The following is a 22,186-nucleotide window of genomic DNA, read 5'->3' as shown; positions in this document are numbered from 1 at the left end:
CTGTCCTGTGGCTACCTCCTGTATGCTGTCTCCTGGTCCTGCCTTTACAGCTCTTCCAAAATCAGCTGGCTGGATAAAGAAATCCAAATATTCTTACCAAAACACTTAATGCTGAGCATTTTTGACATGTTAACACCAGCAGTTTAAGATGTTTGAACACTCTGCTATCTACCCAGCCTTCTTGGATAGGCTTGATGACCCTGAAACAGAGATTGTGGAGGGGATCAGGTGGATGCACCTTGAATCACTTTGGTAAAGTAACCAATGATATAGTTCACAAAACTGATAAAACTAGACTTCATCTGTAGCATGCAGTCAGAATTTGTTCCCCTTGATGGTTTGTTTATCTTAGTTCTAATGCCAAAAAAAAAGATGAAAGTTTTCTTCACTTCCCAGAAAAAGGTGTTAGGGAGTTCAGTGGAGCTCCACAGATAAGTCAGATCTCCTTTCCATTTGTCAAATTTGCTTACTTTCATGGAAGTTTCAAACTTTCATACTTTCAATCTTGAAATGCAGTGTAACCTTTGTCATTGGCTCACCTCCCCAACTGAAAAGTACCGTAGGCATCTGGGTTGTTTGACCAGTGAGCTGTGTTTACACAGTGCAGCTGCTTGCTAGGTGCTCTGCATATGTGCAGTTCTTCACTCTAAAGGCTGCATTGCAGAGATGGAGATGGATCAGGCTTAAGAAGCTTTTTATTAGCAGGAGAGAAAAAGTTGCCACTTCAGGAATCAAGTGACCCATAACCATCTCTGCAACACAGAGAAAAACATCCCTCTCTGTTCACACTCCTCTAATTACATTTAGAGTAGTATTGTTTCCATCTAAATTATAGCAATTATATACAAAGATCTTCTTTGAAATCATTTAATTAAAGAGTAGCTAATGCTCTGCGCTTTTGGAATGCTAATATATAGCCTTCCACTTAGGAATCCTTGTTTTTTTTTCATTAATTATTGTTATCATGCAGGAATTTCAGTGACAGAGGGTTTTTAGCTTGCTCTAACAGATTTAAAAAGCAAGGGTTCTGGTGATTCTAGTCGCTTGATTTTTGTAGCACAAAGAAGCATTTTACTTTCTTTCTTGAACAGTTAGTTAAGGTTCACTCCTAAGAACAACATTTTCCTTCAGATGCTGTGAAGCATTGGCTTTCTCTAACCCTGTTATCTTTTGGGTTCAGGCAAGTGTTTGTATGTTCTCCCTTCCCCTTGCTCTGTCTTCTGTGTTACACACACATAGGTCAAATCCTTAACTGATATGAATCTGCTGGGCTAAAAGATTTGAGTTTGCTGAGTTTCTGCTTTGCAGGAATGCCATTTCAGTCATGCATCAAACCAGATTCATGGGAGAGCTGCCCAGCTGTGCAGTAATACCATGACCAGATGAGCACCCTGTAAGTGCATGGAGTGAAAGCAATTGTGGCACAAGAGCTGGTGGGATTTTACCAGTGACAAGACAAAGTCATGATCTGGCCTGAAGTTAGTTGTCTGGGTAGTGAGGTGAGAGCAAAGCCAGCAACACAAAGTGATTACAGTGAAAATTCTGGGAAACTGGAGTAACAGAGGGGTCACAGCAGGATCTGGATTGCGGATCTGAAAACTCAAGACAAATTTTCTCTTTTGCTTCACTTTCATAGGGAATTTTGTAAATCGCCTGTATCTCTCAATCTTTCTTTTCTAGTCTGGAATAATTAAAATAATAAAAACTTTAATTCTTGTAAGTGGCTTGGTTGAAAACGTAGATTAGTGGAAGATAAAAGAAATAACATATAGGAATATGTGTAATGAAAAAAATGCTTTTTCTCTGCCTTCTGAATTTTGCTGCAAGAGTGATATAATGCCATTGCTGAATGACTGTCAGAAAAGTTTCAGTTTCAATATACACAGAGTCTTTTAATCCAGAACTCATATTTTGGATAAGTAATGACAGTGAGTTTTTAGGTTCTTTTATGTATTCATTGAACATGACCAAGACATTTTGTTCTAATGACATATCAACATAATTATGTTTTTTTTTTTTGTTCTTTTTTTAATGTGCTCCCCCAGCTAATGAATATGTGTACTGTTATATTATGACTTTTAAAGTCTGGTCACCTGTATTCCTGCCCTGATCTCCTCCTATTAGACACTTCTCTGTAAATCCAGCTGCAGTGGCTTGAAAAATTGCTTCTTATTGAGAAAACCATGGCTGACCAAGCGAATAGGAAAATTCCCTTAGTCTTTGGGATGATGTTGTTTAGTGATGTGTTCCACCAGTGCTCGTCATTGCTTTGGTCCTTCTTTTCTAGGAACTTAAGATACTAGATATAGTTTCCCGTGCAGATGACGAAGGATTGTTTAGGTGGGAAGGGATTTAGAGGGATGTGTTTGATAACTGTCTCTACTGCCAACATGCAAGCAAGGTCCAAGCTTGGGCTCCGGTGCTAATTAATTTTATATGATCACTTTCAAGATTCTATTTGTAACTGGTCTGTGTTTTGGTTACAAATTAAAGGGAATCCTTTCCCCTTTGTTTCTGAGCGCTGACTTCAGCTCCAACAGCTTTACTCAGCATGAGTCTTGAGGTCTCCTGGAGTTGTGTGGGGAAGATGTTATTTTTCATCCTGAAAATCAATTTATTACTTACTTTGTTGAACTGTTGACTGTGATCAGTGACTGCTGATGATGCATGACCTACTCAAAACAATTAAGAAGAAGCTCAGATGATAACCTTACAGTGGTGACACTTTATAATCCCACCCTACTAGCTGTAGGAGTGCTTTTTAAAAAAAGCATAGCTTTTACAAGTTAGAAGGGAGGCTGTCATCTTTACAGGTTTCTTGCCTATAGTCCATGTCCCAAATGTTATATCAGGTGTATTTTTTACAAAAATCTGAAGTAGTAAGTTTATGCAACCAGGCAGCTGAGCAGTGAAGAGACTGATTACATGAAGAAAAGGATTGATTTTGAGGCAGACAAAATAGATATATTCATCAGAGTAGCTCCCTCCCTTTTTTTAGATGTGTAACTTTCTAGTGTGGCTCTTTACTATTCTGAGCAGTACCTAGATTTTTGCATTAGACTCAGAGCTTGTTGGGCTTAGTGGAAGAATATCCCTGCCTGATTCTGGTTCTTTTTTTTTGCCCCTTTCTCGTAGAATTTTTGGGCACTTCAGTCTCCGTTCTGAATGGCAGCTGGTCAAGGTGGATTACAAGCCTATCTTCAGCCGGAAGTGTAACAAAGATGATTACCAAACCTGGCATTTGCACAATCAGGTAATCTGACTTTATAGGGAGGAGATGAGGGGGGGGGTGTCCTTTTCTGATACCCTGTGTTTCCATTTAGGAATATATACATTCTTTTCAGCAGAGCATTTTTTTTACGTACATCAAGTCACAATTCTAACCTGTTGATGCTTTATTTCCCCTGAAATATACACATAAATAAACATGGGGTCAGACTTCTCCAGGCAAGTTTGGGAGGTTGTTAACTTTTCCTTGTATTAAAATATTCCATTTTACCAGGTGGATCTTTCTGCCCTTGGTGTTCGTGGCAATGTAAAACCTCACCTTGTGATTGAAACGTAGAAGACATTGAACTCTTTGTAGCTTTATCATTGACTCAGAAAAATAATTTTCTTTCACTTTGCCTCTATTTTCCTTACTCAAACATGAAAATAAAAACATTTATTCATCTTTCAGATCCTGCAGGTGTCTGTAAAACTCTGGGGAGTCCTTGAATAAAAGCCACTAGAGAAAACCAAATTATTTTATTCAAAGATGCCTACTTTTCTTTTCATACATTCTGTCTTATTTTCATACTGGATATACTTGGATCCTGAAGCCGCTAGAGCTGAAGGAGCTAGAAGGAGCTCAATACCCTCTGAAGATTCATTATGGGTTATGGGCCACCAGTATGATGTCCCACTCCCTGCAGGGGAACTAAAGTGGAGCCAGAACTATTGGCACTGTGATTTTCCTGTATGAAACCCATGAATTAGAAATGAACATGAATAAGGCAAAGATGTATCAGATGACTAAAGTTATAGAAGAGAATACATGAAAGAAATTTAAATGAAAGAAAAGAAAGGACGTGTGTGGCCAGGCAGCCATCTTGGGAATCGCTATTATTAGAAAGAAATATTGCAATTAGATGCTGTCTTTTTAAACTTACTTTTATGTAGATAAATTATTTCTGCCTCAGAGAAAATTCTGCTTGTAACAACGTGCCAAAATGTCAAACATTTCTTTTAGATAAGGTATATACAGTAATGCTCTTGAAAAACTTTGTGTGCACAAAACCAAATGTAACATGCCATCAAAATTACTTGAAGCCTGTAGTGAAGCCAGGTCTACCAGAGAAAGAAAAGGGGAGCCAGGACTCCTGAGACTGACAACTTGATTTTGGGTTTCAGACTCGAGCAGTTCTTCCTATTATCAGTGTTATCTGACATGTAAAAGAAACCTAGGGGTTCATTCCCATTTCTTCTCAGGATAATTCATAGGACTAAAAGCTGTAGTGGGTGCCTTCTGAAATACCACATGAACCAGGTGATGGCTTGCATACTCAGGCATATTATGGGTGCAGTTTGGCTAGCATCCCGACTCAAGTGCTGAACACAGTGCTTGTGGGTACTCCCAAGGTGCTTTTTGAGTTTTCAGAGTCAAGAGTAATGAAAGGCAGCTAGACTCTTAATCTCTCAACTCTCCCTGTGGTAAATGCATGCTTTTGTTGTCTTTTGTTTCCTTGTTAAAATGCATGGTTTAGGGCCCAGGTGCTACTACAACTCTCTGTTTTTCTTTCTCCTCCTTGTCCTTGCCAAAGGGGGAACCTTGTGTCATGGGAGAGAGGAAGATCTATAAAAAACGCAAGCCTGGATCTCAGTGTTCCCTGGGTCGAGACTATTCCCAAACTGTGGTGTCTGAACCCTGTATCTGTGGTCAAGGGGACTTTGAATGGTGAGTGTGTAATTTGGGTAAATTTTGCAGAACTTCTTCTTGTAGCATTGGCAGTGTTTGAACTACCACCTGGACAAAGAACCTGAGGGGAAACGGGGTCTCATGCAGCTTTGTGAGTTTGACTGCACCATGTAGCATATATGTGATTCTTATATCCACCATGTGAGAGATGCATCCCTATTGTTTGCAGGGGTTTTTTGTTAATCTCTGTGAGAAATCCAAGCCTGGAATTCAAAAGTAGAAAAATGCGAGTACTGATTGACATTCCTACATCCATCGTTTTTTAAAGAGTGACAGCCAGGACTATTCTCTTTGGTCCAAAGCATGTCCTTTATAGTAGGAAAAGAGAATTTTCTCTATACTCACTTCAAAGGTCATTGAATATCTTGGGAGCAAGCTAGCAAAACATACACATTTTAGATTATTATTCCTTTGAATTCTGGGGAACCATTTTTGTGCTTTTTTAGCAGTGTTTTGTTGATAAATCTAGGAAAATGCCTCAGTGATGTGGTTGTACAGCCCAACCTTATCAGATGTAGCCTCTTGTTTTGCGTAAGTGCTAGTATTTCTAATTTAATGGGGCTTTTATTTCTGAACTGCTGTAAGGTCATTTTGAAAGCAGCTTAAAAATATAAACAGAGAAACAATGAACTGCTCTTTGATACTGCTTATATGCTTATGTGCTCAGGGATAGGAGTTAGAGAAATATGTAACAGTCCAGGATTTCTGTACAAGGATATCCTATGGGGAACCCATGATAGGCAATACTTGAAGGATTTAAGACTGTCAGTAGCTGTGATGTCTGAGCCTACATGATCAGAACATCATTTAAATGAGGTTGAAAATAACCCTGAGAAAACTGATTTTCATTTTTATAGCTGTTTATCGGGATCAGTGTCTGATTTAGTATCAGTGTGATTCATGAAAACTTCACTTATCTTTGAATTCAGCCTGAGGAAATGTGAGGCACAAGGTCTGCACACTTATTTGGACCTAGGCTAGCTGAGACTTCTTTCTTTTTAGATTGTGAACACACTGAAATACAGAAAAAATGAATAAAAATATGGACTAGAGTGATTTATTGAATATTGGAGTAGTTTGTCTCTGTAAGGTGTTCAGGGAAATAGAGCAGAGATTTTCATCTTATCTGGATGGATGCTTAATTTGTTCCTGATGCCAAAATTACGTCTGAGACTCCTTAGCTTGACTCAGGAGATCTTTCCCTTTGTTCTCATCCTGAGAACTTACAGGATGAACAAAGTATCTTGCCCTGCAGTATCTGCCCTTGGCATTGGCATATGCCTCTGAGCCGCACCAAGCACTAATCTCTGGAGAGGCTTATGAGTTTGCTCTTTGCTTTGTGCCTCACCAGCTTTATAATTTCACAGTGAAGCTTATATTTTCTAAGCTGAAGTGGAAAACTAAATTGGCCTTAAATGCTGTTCTGCCTCAAAAAGTGTTTGCATCAGAACGCACCTTTTCGTTTAATTGCTCCTTGCACGCGTTTAGTATCATTTTTGCTTAATTTTCCCACTAACATGAGAGAATATTGCTACTAACCTTGCCAGTCCTGTATAAGAGATGCAGTTAGAGGACAGCAAGCTGCTTTTTGTTTCAGACTCTGCACTGCCAACTAACATCTGTAATTGTATATTTGTCTCCTTTGCTAATGGAGAATCAGAAGGACTAGCTTCACATTAAGGGTAGGATTTGATGCTAGTTCTTAAGGGCTGATTGGAAGAAGATATGGGCAATTGTAATAAAAAAAAAAAAAAAAAAAACCAAACTAAAAGTGCTAGCAGTGTTGTTAATGGGGTGTTAAGCTCAATTTTTCTTAAAGATGATTTTCGAAGAGGAGAGGCATATACTCATCTTCTCTGACTGTTGACTTCTAAAGGATGAGGTAGTCTTTTAGTGACAAGATACACATTATTCTAGGATATGATTCATCAGCCTTTTGGATGTTCACATGAGAATGGCAGGTACTGAGGAGCACCTCTCCTCTTTGCTGACTAGAAGAAGGCTCTATACGGGGGATCTGATAGAGATATGCCTCCACTGTACATATCTACAGTTGGAGGCACTGCTCCTACTCTTTCATTTGGTGCTTTTGAAAAGGAAGATATCTACTAAGCCTGTCTGACTGGGTTTGCAATCATCAATTGTTCTTGGAAACACCAACTGGTCTCTTACTTGTGAACTGAGTACATCCCGTGGAGAGCCAGAGAAAGGAGAGGGGCTGACAGCCTGTGTTGTGTGAGTACAGTCACCAGCAGGTCCTAAAAGACTGACTCCAGTCTTCTCCAGTAAGTAATTTTGGAGGCTTGTTCTATTTACAGAGCATCCCATGCTACGAGGTTTGATCACGCCTGTCTTCGAGAGCTGTGCGGAAGGAACAAATGTCTGTAGGAGCCCTATAGCACAAGCTGTGACAACTGTTCTCCTTCTCATTTGGTCATAGAGCCTTTGCCCCTGTCTGCCTCATCTAGCAGTGATATCAGTTTCCTGCTGTTAGATATGAGGCTAATCTGAATTTCAGGGGCATAAAACTGTAATCCAGGGTCACAATTCAACAAATACTCACAAGTCAAGGTCAAGGGTGATTTCTTCCAACCCTCACCGTCATTTTTAAAAATAAAAGCTTTGCCATTTTTGACAGAGAATGGCAGAATGAACTCAGAAGTGTTATTAAAATGCTTACTGATCTTTCCTTTCTCTCCTCCTGCTTCTTTATTTACTATGTCAAGATAGCTTTCCTGAAAACGACAGCACAGCAGCTGGACTTGATTATTTCTTTAACTTATGCAAACCCTGGGGCTCATGAGAAGGAAGGTGGGCAGCACACAAGGTTTTAATATACATTTACCAGAAGTTAATGAACAAGCGCAGAACCTTAAGGGCATACCACAATGTTGTCTTTAATTTTATTAAATATTTATGCAGTTCTTTTCTTCTTTGGGGCAAAGTACAGCTCCTCCTGAATATTTTTAATTACCAAGTCACTGCCAGGCATTTTTGACTGCGCAGGTCGGACCCACTGAGAATGATTAAATTGAATGTTGAGGGAAAGAGCATTAGGGAATCTCTGAACCTTTTAAAGTAGCTTGCAGAATTTTTGCCCTCCAAAAAAGAAAGTAGCATCTGGGGTCACTGGAGACATAACACAATTTTGTCTCGCCAAAGCTCCTCCTGGAGACATTCTGCTGGCAATTCAGGCCCTGAACAGGGGAAAGGATAAAGCCAAGAGTGTCCTAAAGTGCTTAGAGTGTTTTCAAGGCAGTGACTTCTGCAGTGCCTGTGTTTCCACATAGGTTTAATTTGTTGGCATTTGTTAACCTGCTTTAGGCAAAAATCTAAATTCCATTTTTATTTACCCCTTGAATCCGGCCTGCCAATAAAGGATATGCATACAAACTCAATTGAGAGCCTATTAAAGCTTGTGGAAAGCTTTGGATTAATCCCATTGCTTCATCGTTGTATTGGCATGCAAAGGAAGCTGTAAAAATAGTCTTAAATGCAATTACGGTAGTTCTACTTTTCGGTGATCTAAAGAAGCATCAGTACTCTGGATTACTTCCTCACTTAAAACAATACTGTTTAATCCTTCGATATTGTATTGTCTGTGCTGTTTAAGTTTAGAGTCGGAAAAACATAAGCTATTTTTTTAATAGGCCAGCCTTAGCTTGGTCAAAGAGCCATTAACATACATGTTTATAGACATACCTAAGCTAGTTGTTCAAGAAGTGTTCCTACTGTTTCATATTCCAAAGCGCTTCCTTGTGAAGAAGTATCATCATTGCAGAGTTAGTCTGAATTATTCTAAAAGCAAAGACTGTAAATAGCATGTGCACCAAAAGAACCCAACAAATATGATTGATTATTAATTAATGGGAGAAAAATTAACAATATCATTTTTCTTCTGAATCCTTGTCCTTGTTTTGATGCCAACAGAAACAGAAATTCACTGGTGTTCTGCAATGTTGGTAGTTCTGGTGTTGTCAGGTTTCACAAACTAATCAGGCGCTTTGTCTCGGAATGATCCTAATCCGCAATGCTGTGTCATCCAGAGTTGCCAACACACACACTGGATTGCAGAAGCACTGCTTAAAGGTGAGCTAAATCCAGTGAATAGGAACAGAAATACACTCATGACTTATTGTCTCCATAGTGACTACGGCTATGAGAGGCACAACAACAACCAGTGTATCCCAGCCTTCTGGTTCAGTCCATCCTCCCTATCCAAGGACTGCAGCATTGGTCAAAGCTATCTGAACAGCACTGGGTAAGTGAACATTGACAGCTCTATGGTTTTGGTAGACAAGAGAACCTGGTCTGACCTTTTCCTCCACATCTTGCTTGGCTGTTGTCCAATCTTACTCGTGTGGTAATGTTTGCAGCTGCATCTGTATGGAACATTGCCTCATTCTTCAGAGACAGGGAGAAGCACATTAAAATAAGTGACATGTAGATATTGTATTGCTATCAAGTGATATGTAATCTCTGGAGCCTAGAATTGAAGCTCCTCTGCTTCAAAATTAAAACACAAATCCAGAAGGTGCATCTGAGAGAAAGTTGAACATTTAAAAGAGCAGGTTCATGGTATTTCGCCCTATATTTCATTAAACCTCTTTCTTTTTTTAAAGCTCTTATTTATTATAGCTTTTGGTAAGGGTAAAATGAACAGTTTTCACCTTGTGATTTTTTTTTTCCCCCTGCTATTTTCACGTTGTATACACAGTGCAGTGAAATTTCAGACAAAACACATGTGCTAGGTTCTCTTGGTTATACCCAGAACATACAGCAAATGTTGGTCTATTATGGTAGTATCATTTGCAAATGTTATTCTGTTGTGTGGGTGATAATCTAAATGTTGTTGCACTTGATGCAAAACTGTGATGTTCCTCCTCAGGCACTACAGGCCCTAAAGAGTTTACAGGACTGCTTCTAAATCATGGGTTCTGCATGCCTGTCTATTATGGACAGAGTGATTTAAGGTTGATATTTGGGAGTGGCTGAAGAAAATGTGGCTGCTGTGAGTCTGGAGTAATTTTGCTTCAGAAACAACATTCCCCTTATCCCTTTTCATCTCAAAGGTTGCTATAAATATGGGATGTAATGAAAGCTCTGGCCAGTGTGATTGCTTGTGGCCTTCTGGACAGAAGACAAGAAGAAAATTGCTGGAATCTGGACCTTCTTAGCCAACCCTATCTTTTAGTATGAAATTACCAGAAAGGGTTAATCTCTGTCAACAGCACTGGGAATAGTCAAACTTCTTGTAAATTTGCTAATATCTTCCAAGCAGATTCAAGAGAAAAACCTTTTCCATGAATAATTTTAAAATTGAACTGGACAAAGCCATTATCAGATCCTTCCAAGTTCTTACTAGCAGAATGGAGGCAGACACAATGTAATAAAAAGCTGGGATGCAGGGTGCAATCCTGTGGGCATAGCAAATTGGGGAAATTCTCAGTCTTTTAAAAACACAGAGTAATTGACCTCTATAATAAGTATCTGTTCTCTGTGGTGCTGCTGAGAATCTCTGGAGAAGGCTGGATTGTGATTTGTTTTGTTTTCTCTGGCTTAATAAGGTGTTAGATTTGTGATTCTTCCTTTCAGTTAGGGAGTCATACAGGCAGTTAGCCTTTGAGGAAATGCATACATTATTACGGGCAAATAACAAAAAAGAAACCTTTCCACCTTGGGCCATTGCCTGGCCCAATTTCCTTTCATTTCTGCTCCCCAGATACCGAAGGATTGTGTCCAACAACTGCACAGATGGCTTGCGGGAGAAGTATAAGGCCAAGATGGAGAAGTGCCCTGGAAAAGCACCTCGAGGACTGCACATCGTCACCAGCGATGGAAAGTTGGTCACCGAGCAGGGGCACAATGCCACCTTCATCATCCTTATGGAAGAGGTGTGTTTCCAAACTCAGCAAGTCATTCACAGCATGGCAGGACTGATACTCTTTTTCCTTCATCTGTCAGACAGCTAAGAGGAAAAGGCAAGGTTACAGAATTCTGAATGTTACTGAGACCTGAGGGAATTTATGAGAGCGTTATACGTGAACCACAGATGCAAATAATATTGTGTCAATTCATATGTGTATTTGCCTGGTTATCTTGCCTACCAGTGAAGGACGCTGTTGAAGAATGACAGATCTGGTGATACGGTGAAAATCTTATTTTCCCAGTAGCTTCTTGCTGCTTCCAGTGAGCTGCAGTTTTGGGAGTTGTTGAGTCAGAGATAGAGTCTTTATGCTTACCATTTCCCAGTTTCTGGGTTGCTAACCTTTAGTTCCATCTTAGGTGAAGCATTGTTAGGAAAGGTTAAGAATGCTGGGAAGTGTTCAGGATCATGGAAAGCAGCGAGGGATGTTTAAACATTGTTGCTTTGCAATAGAAATGGAGCCTCCTCAATCCACCTCCAAGTTCCCCAATGTGTATTTGTTTTATTTTTAATCTGATAGGATTCCTCCTTTAGCTGACAGTAGCACAAACATACAGTGCCATGCTGGTGATTGAAGCGTCAAAACATTGAGGTATTTCCCGTGGTTTCAATCAGATATCCCTTTGCTTGGTGAACACATACATTGCAACCTTTGCCACTGTAGTCTTGTGGCCCGGTGGACAGTTAGATAGCTAGGGCATTTTGTATGCCTTTGGACTGTTTTTCTCAAAATATTTTTGCCTTTTCTGGTTTGTGATTTGATATTTAGGGGCTTATGTGACTGCTCTGTTTATTGTTACTGTACTTCTGTGCAGGGAGGAGAGTAGACTACATTGGCCACATAGACCTTCAAGAATATAAGGTACTCTAAGTCTGGACATGGAGAAGTATTTTTTCGTGTGATTTCTTATTATTTTTTAAACAATACACTTCTACTAATTTAAAGACTTATCCAGTAAGTAGGTGTTTCATTGGAACCACACTAATCTGACAGGACTTCTTTACATACTTCCTCAGAGATTCATGCTAGCTCTGGTTTTATACAAAGGGATTTCTTGACTACATGGCTGATTCCTTTATACTCTGCAGACTTGACATGGTAAGGCGATTTGTATAGACACTAGTGAGTGGGAGTTCAGAAAAGAACAGACATAATCTAAAAATTAGGAATCTAGTAGTAATTTATTAAGGAAATCAAGCGGAACTGCTGTGTACAAAGAATGATAAACAGATGGGGAATAAGGCAGCAGTCAAAGTAGCTGAAAAGTGGAGCCTTTACAAGCTTCAGAGAACAGAGAGGCTGCTGAATAAATATGTGAGTGTGTTGACTCTGTCCTTTGTTGAAAAACATTTCATTGGAACAATTCTTGTCCTAAGTAAAGGGTATTTGCAAGAACACGTTTTTGTGGGTGAACAGCTTACTCCACAGAGAGCTGTATGTTGAGTTTATTACTTAAAATAAAAGGTCATTTTAAAAGGGGAAAGTATAAAACAGCCTGAGATTTTGGGGAAAAGTATTTCTGTCTTTCAGTATGAACCTGAGACTGAAAGAAAAGTCAGCAAAACAAATGAGTTGTCATCAAAATATTCCTCAACAATTGAAAGAAATCATTTTTGGAGAAATCTTTATTATTGCCTCCCTTACTGTTGTAGAGATTAATTCGTTCCTCACTTCACTTTCTCTGCACAGTCTGCTGGGGGTTTTGTTGCAACTGAATCTTTCTCTGTGACCTCTGTTCAGCCCTGCTACTCCTCCAGACTAATCCTGACCAGCAACTTTGTGTTTATCCATCAGTTCTTTTCTGCCTCCTAGAAAGACATACACCCACAGTGTACTGGCATGTGACTGACTTTGATGTTGTCCAATGATAAAATAATGTTTTATTGTAGTTACTGGAAAACAGTATTTCTCGGGATTTGCACATTCAGTCTTAGTTCACAGTGGTAATTCAGGATATGTGTGTGGCAATGACAGAGAAATGCACTGACAGATGATCTTGCTTTGTTTTTAGAGGTATGGGGCTGTGCTGTGAGGGCTCTGCATATATATGCGGGGAAACATGAGGAAATAAGAGCCTTTTCTGCTTTTTGTTTGAGTTTGAGCACAAAGAGTTAAGACTGCCAGTATGCTGTTAAAGGACTTGTATTCTTGACCAGGTCTGTGAATTTCTTTTTTTTAACTTGATCTTTCCTGTATATCCTCAGCTCCTCTCTGAAAGCCTGCCCCTCAGGCTTAAGTAATTGTTTAGGTGGCAGCTCCAGATAGTGAAGTGTTTGGTTCCACTGTCTTCTGTTTACGCCATCACACAGCTTCCCTCTTTCAGTAATTACAAGGTGATGGCAAAGCTTGATAACAGGTTTGTAAATGCAAGTGAGCTGAGAAGGCAAGCAGTGACTATTCAAAGTACAAGTCTGAGCAAGTATTAGAGCTCTGAACATCTATTAGTAGATTACTGAACCACGTTTATAGAAAGAGGTAGCCGCAGATGTGCCATGTTTTTACACAGTTTGAGAGCTTCATTAGAGGAACAACTTTAGATTCAGCAGAAACAAGATTGTGTGCTTCTGAATGCAATGGGAAGAAAAATTTCCTTCCAAGCCTCTTCTGTGTCTGCTTTGCTTTGTTTCTGATCTCAGTACTCTGCCTGCTCTTCCCCGATCTTTGCCTTTATGTGGGTTATTTGAGGTTTCATGACCAAAATATATTATTTATGTATATAGATAAGAAAACTTTTCCAGGGTCATGTTGGGGTGATGACTTTGGAAGGCCATTATGTGGCAATACTCTTCTCTGCCTGTTCTACTACCATTTGCATGCCCACTGATGCCTGCATACAGAGCTCCAGCCTTTGTGACAGCCCTTAGCTCAGAGCTTTTGGTAGCTTATGGGGCTTAAAGCAATAAAAGTGCTTCTTGATTATACATAGAAAGCAATTAATTTTATCCATTTGAAATGTCTCCAACAGCTTCTATTTTAATTTAAATTTATTCATTCCAGAATGTCTGACATTGTATGTGGGCTAACACTTCTTTTGTTATGGATACAGAGGTATGGAAAAGAGAAAGAAAAAATTTGTGTGATGGGCTGGCTTTTCATTGAAGACCAAACTCTCATAATTAGGTGGTACTTAGCCACAAGAAGTCACTTCCTCTTTCTCTGCTTCAAACCTTCTCTTTTCAAATAGAATCAAATTGGAGAAGCAAGGAGAAAATAGAATTGCATGGCAAAAGAGGAGAGCTCCTGATAGGTACAGGAGTGACAGCCCGAGGTCACCAGTGATGAATCCAGCCCAGATCTGATTTTTATCTTCTGTTCAGTGTCTTTCATATGAGATGAGCTTGTGGTCTTAGTACATTCCCTCGAGAAGTAGTTTTGAAGGGCTTAACAAGCTGTGTGAGCCTTTCTATCAAATAACTGCGTATCCCAAGTGAGTAATTTTGTCCCTGTTAGAGATTTCTGTTGAATGACTTAAAAAGAAACCTCTCTACTGAAACAATGTTATTGGCTACTCAGTATTATAGATATAGGTTTTGCTGTTATTTCTACTCTATTTCTGTTTTTTCTTTTTGTTTTCCACTATAATTTTAATGTCCTAATAGGAAAGAGTTGAAAATATATGGTTCCTAATAAAGTCAATAGCAATATTCCCCTGGCCTGTATGAAATGGGAGTGGAGGTGCAAGAAAGAAGAGATATCTAGCACCTGTAATCAAATGCCCATATTTCAAAACCCACATAATAAGCTATACTTTATGGGTATATGCTTGAAGACTCCAGATGTACTCTCAAGGCAAAATCATCCTATTTAAAATACCATTTCTCCACCCTGATTTGTTAATGCAGACAAGACAAAATTTGTGGGGCATGCTCTGGTCTCAAAGACCTAATGCAATGTAGTCTGGTCTATAGTCTGTGCTGCCAGTGTTTCCATCCAGAGGATAAGATCACGTGTACTTTTGAAACTGGAATCAGTAGCAAAACACTACATCCTGCTTCTGTCAGGGCTGACATTATTATTTGTATAGAAAAAATCATTAATGGCAGAGGGATTCTCGGTCAGAATCCAGGCTGAAAACTGTGTGTTCTTCTACACCCAGGTAAGCCTGAAAAGTACTGCTTAGTAGAAATCTGGTGCTGTCAGATCTAAAACTCTCCTGTCAATGTCTTCACTTCATCTAGTCTGTACATTTTTTGTAGGAAGCCTACTCACGAAGATAGTGATAGGACAAAGGGGAATGGTTTTAAGCTTAAGGAGGGAAGGTTTAGGTTGGGTGTCAGAGGGAAGTTCTTTACTTGGAGTATGGTAAGGTGCTGAAACAGGCTGCCCAGAGAGGCTGTGGATGCTCCATCCCTGGAAGCATTCAAGCCCAGGTTGGATGGGGCCCTGGGCAGCCTGGTCTAGTACCAGATCACAGAATCACAGAATGACCAGGGTTGGAAGGGACCTCAAGCATCAATGAATCTCCAACCTGCCTGCAACATGCAGGGCCACCAACCTCCCCATTTAATACTAGACCAGGCTGCCCAGGGCCCCATCCAATCCGGCTTTGAACACCTCCTGGGACGGGGCATCCACAAACTCTCTGGGCAGCCTGTTCCAGTACCTCACCACTCACTCTGTAAAGAATTTCCCCCTGACATCCAACCTAAATCTTCCCTCCCTCAACTTAAAACTATTTCCCCTTGTCCTGCAGTTATCAACCCTTTCAAAGAGTTGATTCCTCTCCCCTCTGTAGGCTCCTTTTAGGTACTGAAATGCTGCAATGAGGTCACCCCGCAGCCTTCTTTTCTCCAGGCTGAACAAGCCCAGCTCCTTCAGCCTGTCTTCATAAGGGAGGTGCTCCAGTCCCCTGATCATCTTCGTGGCCCAGATTTGGAAGGTTGGTGGCCTTGTGTGTGACAGGAGAGTTAGAACTTGATGATCCTTGGGGTCCTTTCCAACCCAACCATTCTGTGATTCTATGAAGCTGTGCTTTCTTTTGCGCAACAACTGGCCCAGAGACTTTTGTGAATTCTGACTTTTCCAGCAAATGGAGGACTGTGTAAGGTCTGACCTGCCTGGGAAGGGCTTGGAAGTACATCTGAACTGGCTGTGAATTATGTGGTTACTTCCCCTGTTTAGATCAGTATGGACTGGAACTGACATTAGCTTTGATGTTAACCCTGTATGCTTACAGCAAATGGGACTTATGAGATTGCTATGAAATACTGCCACATTTCCTTTAAAACCAACAGTAAAAATAGCAAAAAAAAGCCTCACATAAATTTAGAAGCAGAGATTTTTAATTTGTTGTTTTTTGTTACTCTGGAACTGATGAGTGAGAAATCATCAGTACAGCTGGGATCATCTTTAAGAGGTAGTGGTATCTTTTTCACCCAGGGTAAATACAGTGGAGCCCTTTTCCTGATAAATTATTTGATCTAATACAGCTTATATATGTACAGAAAGCTGCACAGGTATTATCAGGGTGTAATTTTATTTCACTTTAGTGAAATTGCTGTGCTGGGCTTTAGATCTGTTTAAATGAGACTTGTTTTGTGTTACTTTTAGTCAGCTGAGAACAAATACGTAGTAGGAATCCAAGAAGCTGAAATAACAGAAACTTCTATAGTTCAACTGCGGTGGTTTAAAACGTAATTTAAACTAAAGCAGTGCAGCTGATGCTTTTAGACAATACCTGCAATGCTGGAATCTCTTGTCTGCTGTTCTCTCCTTCATTTAATAACTATCATTGACAGTAATCTTAGTAGGGATTTTCTCATCTTCTCTTGCATTTTTCTGCGTATTACCGGGCCCAATCTCTGTGTTGACTGGCATTAGACAAAAGCTGTCAGTCATCTCTGTGGGACTCAACTTTTATAAATTCTGCTGTCCAGAAGTTACATGTCTAGCTGAAATTAGTTATCTAGACTTTTTATCATAGGGGTACAGAGATCCAAGTATGTCAGTATCATCAGTTATTAACCTGTCTCCAGAATGTTCCCAAGGCTTCTGTTTATGCCTGGAAATTGCATCTAGCAATTAGCATCTAGCCTCCCATCATTGTAGTGCCTCCAGTCTTGCTGCTTCTGATGAAAGTGCTTGCTGGATGTCACCCATTCAGCAAAGGGCTGTGCAAAGTCCTGCCCTTTGCAGTGACACATAATCCCCAACCATGCATTGTACCAGAAGAATCAAATATGATCCCGTTGATATATACATCTTTGACATTCTACTTTCTCAAAATCTCTAAATCCAAGATGACAGAGTAACAGCTGCAAATGTTCAGCTACTCTTAGCATTAATAATAAGTAGTTAGCTGGCACTGATTTGAATCTGGCCCCTTTTGGATCTGGCAGAATGAAGCTTGACTTTTTTAGTAAAGTCATGAGTTTGTGTCCACACTGATGAAATGGAGCTGAGCAGTGGGATAGAATGTAATATTAATCACTCTTATGAGCCCAGTTCCCTAATCCAACCTTCTTTGTTGCAGGGTGATCTCCAGAGGACAAATATTCAACTTGATTTTGGGGATGGCATCGCGGTATCCTATGCAAATTTCAGCCCTGTTGAGGATGGCATCCGGCATGTATATAAGAGTGCTGGAATCTTCCAGGTGACAGCATATGCAGAAAACAGTTTGGGCTCTGACACTGCTGTCCTCTTTTTGCATGTGGTCTGTAAGTACTTCCTCCTGCTAGATTCCTTGGGCAAAATCCTAACCTCATTGAAAATCCCTGCAGCTTCAGTGGGGCCTAGGAGTGCATGCAACCTCATTTATATACATGCTACTTTGTAAGTAGCATGTATAAAAGTGTATTTACAGTCTGCATGTGCAGAGAAAAGCTTGAGAAGGATTTTGAAAAGGTCAGAGGTAAAACAGCATATGAAACAAAATCCAGATATGTGATTTTAGTGTGCTTCTGATACCAAGAGATTTAGATTAATCTGCAGCATTTTTACTCAGTATTTATATGTTTTCAGCACATATTAAATAAGACAAAAATCATTGTGATGAGTGTATTTCCTAGGATATGGATGTACTGAAAACTTCTGTGATACTTGTGCTTCATGCATTTGATGTGTGCTTCTGACTTTCCATTGCTGTTACATAGATGAGTCTAATTTCTCTCCACCTGACACACGAGCAGAATTGTAGAGCCCTTGACCGACCTTATCAAAGCCTCAGAAGGGAGGAAGGAACCCAGGATGAGACCAGCAAGGTCTCGGTTCTTTGTCCTGCTATAAGACTACTGTTTCTCTTGGATAGGCAACTGAATCTGTGTTCAGATGTATCTCTTTGGTTGTGGTCTTAATGGTGCTTCCAGACATGTCCATCTTTTCCCAGAGCCAGTCAGAAAGTATTCTATTCTGCTTGTCTTGTGCTTGAGCTTTCCCACTGGAAACAAGTCCGACAATTCCAAAATGTGAGAACTATTTTCTTCTTTTAAATCTCAGGCTCCCTGCTTGAAAGAATAAATGTTCCTTAAAGCTTTTATTATGCTCATAATTCCCTCAAAGTCAATCATGGCTGCATTTTACAACCTGTTATTAGAGCATTAACTGTTTTTTCCTTCACCTTGGACCATTAGCTGACAAAAGTGATGGTTACCTGGTAATAACACGAACTTTGTAAAGATTATCTGATTTTTCTCCCAGGAACTGCTGTTCCATGCTGAGGATTTTAGAACAGAATGCAGAAGAGGGGCAATTGTTAGGCTTATTTGTGTCCTCTTGTCCCTCAGCTTCTCAGATCTCTCTTCTTTGACTTCTGTAGCCTTCTAAGATGGCCAGCTTATTATCATTATCTCTAGGGAAGTATTTTCCAGACATTTACATTCACACTAACTGTGAGAATTAAATTAAAAAAAAAATAGTACTAGACTTTTAATATATTTTAATGTACTAGTCAGTAGGGAGATTTGCCCTTGAAGCTCAACTGTACAGGCAGAATGGCAGCTATATAAATCACCTTTGGTGTAATGTCTGTCTGGTGCTGGAACTTTGTGCTTGAAAAAAAAAAAAGAGAGAGAGAAAGGAGCTCCTGGGCTTCAAGCAACAGTAGTTTTCTCTCCTTTAGCCTTAATGGAGAGCAGTCATCTTTTCAAGTTTTTGTAATCTACTTTCAAACTGTTCATCCCCTCTTTTAAAGGAAGTCAAGATTTTAGCATTTTTCTTCTTACTGCACTGTCAGAAAATATTTGGGGGAACCTGCTCTTCATGGGAATCCTATGTACTTCCTATGGGCAAATTTCAGAAATCTTGCTGATAGAGCCCTTAGGAAAAGGGGAATTAAACTGAGAGCCAAAACCTAGAATATGTTTCTGTCCTTCAAGCTCTACATTCTGTTGGTAAAAGAACAGCTCTTGCTTTGCAGTATTCTTGTAATTCCAGTAGGTGAAGTAATTAATATCCCCATTTCATATTTGAAAAGCTGAGAGGTAACATAACTAGATAATCTCAGTTAAAATCAGCAATTTTGTGCTTCCTCGACTTAATATTTTATATTAGAAAAGAAAACTCCTTTCTTACTCATTCTTTCCTTTCCATAGTGATAGTCTATCAGTTTGCTGTATATTAAAAGGTACCATTCAAGAAGGGCTGAGTAACACACCAGTTACCAGCTGGAATTCAGTATAAGCAAAACTGGCATATTTGATAAGGAGGAAGAAATTGAGATAGAAGGAAAAGCTTTGAAAAAAACAAACCAAAAACCTGAATATTTTTTACTCTTTTTTGTTGGGGTTGGCAAGAGGAATTTTCTTCTTAATTCTGGACTTCTTGCACGGGACTTATTCTGGACATTTGGTCTTAATAGATGTAGTTTACATTGAACCCAAAAGATAACAGAGTTAGAGAAAGCCAATGCTTCACAGCATCTGAAGGAAAATGTTGTTCCTAGGAGTGAACCTTAACTAACTGTTCAAGAAAGAAAGTAAATGGTAAAGTAAAGGTATTAAAATACCTTCTAAAGAGGAACTGTGAAGGCATATTTAATCAAGTCATATATAAATACCTCTTACATAATCAGGTTTAAGCCAACTTAGTTAATGTGGTTTGCCCACTAATCTTAGCTTACTGGATAGATTTTAAACAAAACACTTTCTTTGTCTCTTGTGTCCTGTCATAGGATCATAGAATCTTTTGAGTTGGATGGGATCTTTAAAGTTCATCTGGTCCAACTCCCCTGCAGTGAACATGAGCATCTACAACTCCATCAAGACTTCATCAAGACTTGCCCTATCCTGCGCAAAACAAGTTTATTGTTCTCCCTCAGGCTGCATTTAAAAAAATGTCTTCTAAACTCAGTCCTGATCCTGTCTGAACTTAGCACTGTCAGAAGTGCACATTTTTGGCTCATCAAGAATTGAGTGGGGAAAAAAAGGGTGATTTTGTTTATTAATTTAGTATCTTTTGCTTATTGGCTTCAGAAATTCTTTTGTATGTCTATAATAGTGTTTCACTGCTGACAATGTTTTGATTCATTTAAGGGAAGAATCCTTGCTGTTTACAACTAAGTTGGGAAGATTTAACTCAGAATCTCTAATAATCAACTGTCTCTTCCCACAGGTCCAGTGGAACACGTCCATCTGAGTGTTCCTTTTGTTGCTATCAGGAATAAAGATATCAACATTACTGCAGTAGTTTGGCCCAGTCAAGCAGGCACACTTACCTACTTCTGGTGGTTTGGTAACAGCACCAAGGTACGGTTGCCCTTTGATTTGCATTTATTTGCTAAGCTTGTTGTACCAGGGCAGGGAATTCCCTTAACCCCAATGAAAACGTCATATCATTGCATATTTTATGTTATTTTCTTCTTTTTACTTTCTAAAAAAAGGTTGCTATTACTTTACACTTCAGCTCCGTGTATCTTTTTCCTCCTCTCTCACTTTATTCTTAGAATTAGTTACTTTTTTTTACATCTGGTTGTTATCTGCCCTACTGAGCTCTGAAGACCACTGTTATTACCAGAGTTCACTTGCAATGTAACTGAATTATATATCTCTATGTATGGGATAATACTGACTTTCAACACTTTTTAAAAACTGCCAGTGTTCAAATAACCATGGGTGTTTCCATTATGTACCAGTGTGCTGTATATAACACTACATTCCAACACAATACTTTAAAGCTGTTGGTGTTCAAACAGAATCACACAAATAACCAGTTGTATCCAGAATTTCAAGTTACAAGCTTGAGAAGCTCTGTTTGTGACTATTGTTCATATGCTGGATATATAGATAGATAGATAAACAGAAATGAGAATTCTTTACAGGGGATGTTGAAGATGCTGGCAAAAAGTTAACATGAAAAACTTTTTCTATCAATAATTAAAGTAAATGAATCTACAAGTTGTGATTGTGTTTTCTAGTGGAGAGAGTGGAACTGCTTGTTAGTGACAGCTTTTGATGCAGGCTTCAGGTGTGAGACAGCTGACACAGGCACTATACTCCATAAAAAATAGTGGCAGCACTGAATTGTACTGCCACTATTTTTCAATTTAGAATCTGCTTTTATTTATAAATAGCAAATTAAGTCATGTCATTTTCTATTATATTGAAGGCAATCTAGGTGTCATAGTTATTCTGCCACGACTTTTGTCCTTAATGTAGAAGAATTTTTGAAATAGAAATTAGTATAGAGAAGGTGGAGAAAACCAATTTTGTTTGCTAAGGATTTTCATCCATCTGTCATGGTGTTTGGATCTCTCTCATAAATAGGATCTGTTACTTAAGCTATCATCTAGTTCAAATTTCAGCGGAGTATAGGCAGGTGTAGATGTGTAGATATTTGGACATAGCTGTATGTGGAGTAGCTAAAATTTTAATTCCTTTGAGTGGTTTTATGTGTTATTGAATTACATTGAGATACAGATCAGAGGAGACGGCTCCTCTTATCTACAGACAATTAAAGATCCAGAGCAGTATTCATTCTTTGTGTTCTCTCCAGCTACCTCATGTATTTCAGTTGTGCTGCTTAGCCGCTCTCAGTGTATGGCAATACATGCAGATACAGCAGTAGATGCTTTATTGTTTTTTGTTTTGTTTGTTTTTTTTCTTCCCGAAACAGTGGTCTGAATTACATCAAAACTCCTTCTGGGACATTTGATATGTGTCTCATGGACAAACTGTGGCATTCAGTACTGGTCAAATCTGAGCACACTGATTTGTTTGTGAACTGTGGGATGTGGTGTGTAATATTGTGCACAGTAATTGTCTGGCATTGTTACACTCTGATTCCAGTGCTGAAGAATAGCAGCTTCTATGTCTGATCAGCCCATAGACATCCCAAGCAAAACCATGTGTCTCGTGTCACTGCGCAT

The 22,186-nt window shown here is 39.3% G+C and overlaps 1 protein-coding gene across 3 annotated transcripts in view; it reads left to right on the top strand.

Moving 5' to 3' along the window:
- The window catches only part of SORCS3 (sortilin related VPS10 domain containing receptor 3), a 267,602-nt gene that overhangs the window by 229,052 nt on the left and 16,364 nt on the right, over window positions 1-22,186 (top strand). For all 3 annotated transcript variants that reach the window (XM_052677148.1, XM_052677149.1, XM_052677150.1), the window contains 6 exons: window positions 3,136-3,253; window positions 4,803-4,936; window positions 9,105-9,218; window positions 10,680-10,851; window positions 17,357-17,543; window positions 20,434-20,567. In XM_052677148.1, coding sequence (XP_052533108.1) covers window positions 3,136-3,253; window positions 4,803-4,936; window positions 9,105-9,218; window positions 10,680-10,851; window positions 17,357-17,543; window positions 20,434-20,567 — 859 coding nt within the window. The remainder of the gene's footprint in view (window positions 1-3,135; window positions 3,254-4,802; window positions 4,937-9,104; window positions 9,219-10,679; window positions 10,852-17,356; window positions 17,544-20,433; window positions 20,568-22,186) is intronic.

This window comes from Tympanuchus pallidicinctus, unplaced genomic scaffold (genome assembly GCF_026119805.1).
Source record: "Tympanuchus pallidicinctus isolate F22 unplaced genomic scaffold, pur_lepc_1.0 scaffold16, whole genome shotgun sequence".
In the NCBI taxonomy this organism is placed as follows: Eukaryota; Metazoa; Chordata; class Aves; order Galliformes; family Phasianidae; genus Tympanuchus; species Tympanuchus pallidicinctus.
Note: the sequence above shows the minus strand (reverse complement) of the source record. Positions and strands in the feature narration are given on the sequence as shown.